This window comes from Hipposideros armiger, unplaced genomic scaffold (genome assembly GCF_001890085.2).
Source record: "Hipposideros armiger isolate ML-2016 unplaced genomic scaffold, ASM189008v1 scaffold_695, whole genome shotgun sequence".
Taxonomy (NCBI): domain Eukaryota; kingdom Metazoa; phylum Chordata; class Mammalia; order Chiroptera; family Hipposideridae; genus Hipposideros; species Hipposideros armiger.
This window is the reverse complement of record NW_017732045.1, coordinates 935,767-942,072: the sequence shown is the minus strand read 5'-3', so window position 1 is coordinate 942,072 and position 6,306 is coordinate 935,767. Positions and strand designations below refer to the sequence as shown.

Genomic DNA, 6,306 nt, shown 5'->3' with positions numbered 1-6,306 from the left:
AGTGTACCCCCTCAGTGTGGTAATGCGATTTTGCCACCAGAAATGCTGACTGGCGATGTCTTGAGTGGTTATAAAACAGGAACTGAACTCCCCCAGACTTAGTCCATGCAGGGGGTTACGTTGTGGCAATGCAAACACAGACTTTTTGAAATGTCACTATTACCGGTTCCCAAACAATCTCCATGAAATGAGACAGACGAGCATCCATCCAATGGAAGCCAGGTGACTTTTTCACTTCCGTTCCCAACAGCTCTGTTTTATGAACTCTTTCACACATCGGTGTAACCAGAGATTAAGACCCCTTATCTTAGTCCACTTGGCTGCCATAACAAATCCCACAGGCAGGGTAGCTTAAACAACAGACACTCCTTTTCTCACAGTTCTGAGCCTGGAAGTCCAAGATCTAGGTGCCAGAATGGTCAGGTTCTGGGGGGCGCTTCCTGGTTTGCAGGAAGGCGACTAACTCCGTGACCCCATCTAACCCTGATTACCTCCCAAAGGCCCCATCTCCAAATACCGTCACAATGGGATTAGGACCTTAACATATGAAACTGGGGGAACATAACCCCCCTCCAAATGCATACACACGTGTGCATACACACGTGGACGTGTGACCCTGTTCTCCCAGGTAAATGAACCTACAGTACACATTTGATAAGACATTCCAGTGCATATTTTCCACACACAAAGAGTAACAGTAAATCAAATTAGAAAACATGTATGGAAAAAAAGATTCAAACGTATGTTTTGAAAACAAGGGGAATCACAGTAAACAAGGTAAAGAATATATTATATATGAAAGGATATTCATATATATGTTTGCAAAGGGAGTTAGAATAATATATGTTTTTAAGTTTTAGGATATGTAACATAACATTCCTTTTATTATATGGGGCTGATTTCCCTCATGAAAAATTCTTGAAGAATTGGGGTCTGAGGGGAACTCCAGGTGGTTCTTGGAGGTAAAATTTTGGGGATTTTTGGCTCAAATGGGGTGCATAGTAGCAGAAGGCTTGGCACAACCTGTAAGGGAGGCTGGAAACTGGAGTTGTCTGGAAGGAGGGGTACTCATTAAGCTGAAAATGCCCTAAATGTGGCAAGGGTATTCAAAAGGTGCTCGGTGTGAGACAGCAAGATACAAAGCCCCTTACCCCATCTCACAGGCTTGCTACAAGGATGGAGGGAACAATATAAACAACATGGGGGGGGGTCGCAGTAAGTGGTTCCTATTTTTAGGCGAGGGCGAGGGCAGCATAACTCCTTGGTTTGCTGATGGTGCTTGTAGTGACTCATCAGATGTCCCTTCTAACGCCTCCTAGCTGCACTTTGCCGACTTAGGGAGCCACCAGCCACCGCCATGCCTGAGCCTGTCTGCTCATAAACCAGATCTACTCATTTCCAACCTGCCATGTTCTTCCTGTAAGTCTGCAAGATTCAGAAGGCATATTTAAATACAAAAGAATACTGATAGAATCTTAATCTTTCCAGGAAACAGGGATTGAGTTTCTCTGAATTACAAAACCCAAGCGGCTTAAAGTCACAAATTCTGCCCTGAGACGTTCCAAGGGCTCTGCCTTCCAGTTCCCAGTGGCAGCAGCCTGCAGCCCTGCACCTCTTCCGGGGAGTTGCTGGAGCTTTGCCAGGGCACTCATCAGGGGTGGCTCAAAGCTTTGGCGTTTACCTAAAATGTAGGCGTATGTTCTCTTTTTAAAGGTGATAAAAGAACCAATAAGGGCTGACCAGGTGGCGCAGTTGGTTCGAGCGCAAGCTCTGAGCAACAGGGTCGCCGGTTCAATTCCCACACGGGCCAGTGAGCTGCACCAGAGCTGAGCTGGTGAGAGTGCATGCTTTTAACAACAAGGTTGCCAGTTCGACTCCCACATGGGATGGTGGACTACATGCGCCCGCAACTATATTGAAAGCAGCGACTGGACTTAGAGCTGAGCTTGCGCCCTCCACAACTAAGATCGAAGGATAACAAATTGACTTGGAGCTGATGGGTCCTGGAAAAACACAATGTTCCTCTTCCCCAATTCCCCTACACTGACCCCTTCCCCAATTCCCCAATAAATCTTTAAAAAAAAAAGAAGAACCAATAAATGTTCCTCTTCTCTCTGATTATTCTCTCTTCCTCCAAATTTCAGGATATTATCCACCCCCTGTTTTATGGAGGAATGAAATGCAGAATGTAGAGTTTTGTAATGGTTACTCTTGCAAGGGTTCCCTCCTAGGAGGGAGTAGAGAAGAAAAGGGTACGCATTTTTGGAATGAGGTTTTATGCTGGCCCCACTGGGGAAGCAGAAATGCAACACTTGTGGGGAGATGAAAGGAGGGGCTGTGAGGGACGTAGTGAGAGGACAGGACCCACTCTCCAGAGACCTGAGGTGAATCTGCCCTTTCACTTAAATGCCAATCCCTCTGACCTTGCTGCTGGCATTTCTTGGAACAGAGGACACCAAGTCACAAATCAAATGCCCCACAGAGAAATGCTCAAGGTTCTACTTTGGGTTCAGAGCTCTTGCTGCCCTGTTTGAACCCGCTGGGGACACTCACCCACCTACACTTTTGAGGCCTCCGTATCAGCATAGATCAACGCGTCAAACAGTAGAAGATGGTAATCAGGGAAGGTGACAAAGTTCTCAGGAAGTGGAAGTTCAGGCAAGAGATGGAGTTTTACATAGAATTTAGATTGTGAGTATTATAAGCAGGGAGAAGAGGGTGACAGGTGCAGGAAGGAAGAGCAGAGCTCAGGTGGGACAGGTCGGACAGCGTGGGAAGAGAAGTCGCGCACGTGACCTTCAGAGAACTACATCTTCAAAGACTCGCTGATGGAATAGCAGGGCCTTGTTGGGGAGCCTCGGGAAGTACAATCCAGCAGGCCCGACTATGGGGAAACTGAAACGGCAAGATGAGAAGGGTGTGAGGGGCTTTGGAGCTAGATGGGACTGGCCAGGAGCCCACCCACCACTTATTGGCTGTGTGATTTGGGGGTACAGTCAGGTTTTGATCAGAGAAGCAGAACCACCAGGTGATGTGATGTGATGTGATGCAATGCGCTGTAATATGTGTATGTGTGTGCGTGTGCGTGTGTGTGTGCATGCGTGCGTGTGTGTGTGTTTTAGGAATTTGACCTCAGGTAATCATGGGAGTTGGCTACAGTCTACGTGAGACAGTTGCTCCTGTGTCTGGGGCAGGAGCCGGAAGTTCCCAGGGCAGGAGGCTGAGGAGAAAACGTGGAGGATGCAGGGACAAGCTGGAGCCCTCATCAGTCTCTCAGTATCTCCAAGCCTCCAACTTGGATGACTGCACCTGGTGTCCTGCAGCGAAGCTCGCGCCCATTATCATGGAGCAAAACACATACCTGGCCCAGGAGACAGGGGAGGTGCAGCAGAGGATCTGGCAGGAGCTGGAGCAGTCTTGGGCCTGGCTGCGGTCCCTTGCCATCCAGGACGCCAGCAGATAAGCCACAATGTTGGGCCTGCAGTGTCCCCTGCCCTGCCCCAACCTCACAAGCATAAAAGAATATGGCTGCACCTTGACTTCTATCTTCCAAATATGTGCAAAAACATCTCTCCTGACCCATGCAAACTCGGAACTGTGCAAGAAGGGGAATTCTAGGAAATGCAGTTATTATAGCTTAGCTGAATTGACAACTACAAATTCACCACAAGGCAAGTGAGTTAATTTTCTGAGCCTGGGTCTCCTCATCTGTGAAATGGAAGTCAACCCGCCTAACGGTGAGGACTGAGTGATAGAACACATGTAGAAGCATCCCTGGCCATCAGCCAATGTTGCTTTCTCTTTGCCACCTCTCATCCACCCCCCTGAGGGGGTTGAGGGGAAGCACCTCTAGATTATTAGCATGAGGACAATATTTAGGGACAATTAACTGGGCGGAAGGCAGCAAATTAATGGAAAGGGATGGGGCAATTCAGGGTTTGTAAGGCTGAAGTTTGTATCCTATGTGGGAGCCCTTTCAGCAAAACAAACAAACAAAAAATAAAAACAAAGAATGTAAAACTAAATCCCTAAGTGTTTATTTAGAATGAGAAAATAAGTCACAAGTTACACATTTTAAAACCCGCTGAATACCACTAACATTGCAAAATCCAGAAAAATATTTGTCCGTACCTAATACTTTTTTACTGTAATCTTTGCCTCTGCATCTGAGCACCTTTTGTAATATGCTCTATAGAAAGGCTAGAACATTAATGCAGTCTTTCCTCTAGAATGATTTATTAAAATGTTTATTCTTGATAGTTTAGAAAAGTTTCTTTTAACTTCACAACTTGTTGTTGATATAGAATGTCAAGACATTTCTCAAAAATGCCACAGCCACACCAACACTGCCCTACATAAGTATGTTAAAGGAGAAGTCAAGGAGGAAAGAGACAGGAACAACTGTGGTTAAAAATCTCTTACCTTGCAGATTTCACAAAAGCATATGACCATGTGAACACAGGGCTGGCAGTGCCTTCCACGGCCAGGAAAGAAGTTGTGCAAGTGAGGGCCCCTGAGATTTAAGCTTTCAGTAATTTCACAGCAATTCTGCCTCCGAAAGGGAGAAGCTGTAGAAGGTTATATGCAATCATCGAAGTATTTATTGCATGACGCTATGCGGGGGATGCATCCAAACGAAGGGCAGTGGATGCTAGACTTCTTTCACAAGAAATACCAATAAGATTGGCTTCCTGTTCTCATTAGATCTAGGATCTCTGTGGACGTCTGAGTCATCTATAGGGGACTTCAAATCTCTTCCAGGCAGGAACAGGGAAACGAAAACGCTAACCACCAAGAACTGGCCTTTCCATGGCAAGCTGCTTTGGAGTTGGGCCAGTTGCTTGCTTTGGGGATATTGTGTGCTTGAGGTGACAGCAGGATGCCCATCCAAGCAGCAACATGGGCATGCTCCTTTTTAGGACTCTGCCAAGGACTTCTACAAGGAAAACTGAAGCCATCTAAGTGCTAGCAGAGGTGAGCTTTGGAAGCTTCTCCAGCTGGGGAGAAACAAGTAGCCCCCTGGGGTGTTACCATTCTCCCTCTAAGACCACAGGCGTCATTGTCACTGCCTTGAAAACTTGACATCGAGAGGCCTCACAAGCTCTCTCTGGCTTGGGCTCAGACAGATGTAGGTTTGTCCTTCTCTTCAACAAGTTATCTTTGCTTCCTGATTATAAAAGCAAAATACGTCCATTGAGGGGAAAAGGAAAAGCATAAAATGTGTTGCCATCCATAATCCCACTACCTAGTTCATGTTAGTATTTCCTCCAGTCATTTTCCATGCATCGTTTTTGCAAGGATTCTGAATTATATCCTGCTTTTTAAAACATATAAACATGTCTCTATGTCTTGAAAAACGCACGCAAAGCATCATTCAAGTAAGGGCTAGATATTTCATCACATATATTTACAACAGTGGCCAATTTCAAAAGAGTTTTACAAACAGGAAATAAAATGCAAGAAGTCCAAAAGTAAAGCTGTATGTTGCCAAATACGCTGCTGCCAGCCAGCCCAGCAGGCTCCCAACTGGCCCCTGTGATGACCCTGTTCTTTCATTCCTGGTGTGGCCCTCACTTCGTCCCTTTCTGCCCCCTTCCTTCCGTGCTGAGTCCGGTTTATGGCCCATCTTGGGAGAACAGAGGAGGCTCAAATCCTTCCAGCGGGCATCAAAGTAGCAACAGCGCAGGCTCAGGCTCCGAGAGTGGGCTTCCCCGCCCCCCATCCACCCAGTTCCTGAGGTTACTTCCTCCTGCACCTCACACAGGCCAGAGCCTCGTTTAAGCCCGCAGGCCGTTGTGAAATGTGGGCATTTCCCGTTTCCCTCTGCATTGTCTGTCCCCATTACCCCCCAAAGCCCCACTCCTCCCTTTACCTAGGCCCTTTCTACCTCGACCCTTCAAACCTGTTTTCCAAAAAGAGTTAAAAGCTGCCTGTGTGCTTCAGAGGCTTTTCAGAAAGCCCAAGTTTAAACTACATGGTGCGTCCCCAGATATCAGGGAGCAGCGGGAAAGGAGCGGGTGGGGCGGGAGGGGGCTCCAGGCCGGGCGCGAGGCCCCCGCCGGGCTTTGGGTCTTGCGAGGGCTCCCCGGAAGCGCCGCAAGCCCCCCGCAGGTGGGCGTCCAGGGGGGGGGGTCCCGCGCCGCCCCTCCTCTGCGCCAGGCCTGGCCGGGCCTCGGTGGGGCCGGGCCTGGACCGCGCTCGGCGCTGCGGACCGAGCAAGCTCGGGACGCGGTTCCCAGAGGCGTCGGCAGGGGAGGCGGCTGGAGAAGCCGGGAAAGTCCCGGGCGGCGGGCCGGGAGCTGCGGG

The 6,306-nt window shown here is 48.4% G+C and overlaps 1 protein-coding gene across 1 annotated transcript in view; it reads left to right on the top strand.

Moving 5' to 3' along the window:
* Window positions 1-5,799: 5,799 nt before the first annotated feature.
* The window catches only part of IFNGR2 (interferon gamma receptor 2), a gene marked incomplete at its 5' end in the record, with an annotated part of 24,939 nt that continues 24,432 nt past the window's right edge, over window positions 5,800-6,306 (top strand). Inside the window, one exon of the mRNA XM_019626947.1 lies at window positions 5,800-5,977. Coding sequence (XP_019482492.1) covers window positions 5,800-5,977 — 178 coding nt within the window. The remainder of the gene's footprint in view (window positions 5,978-6,306) is intronic.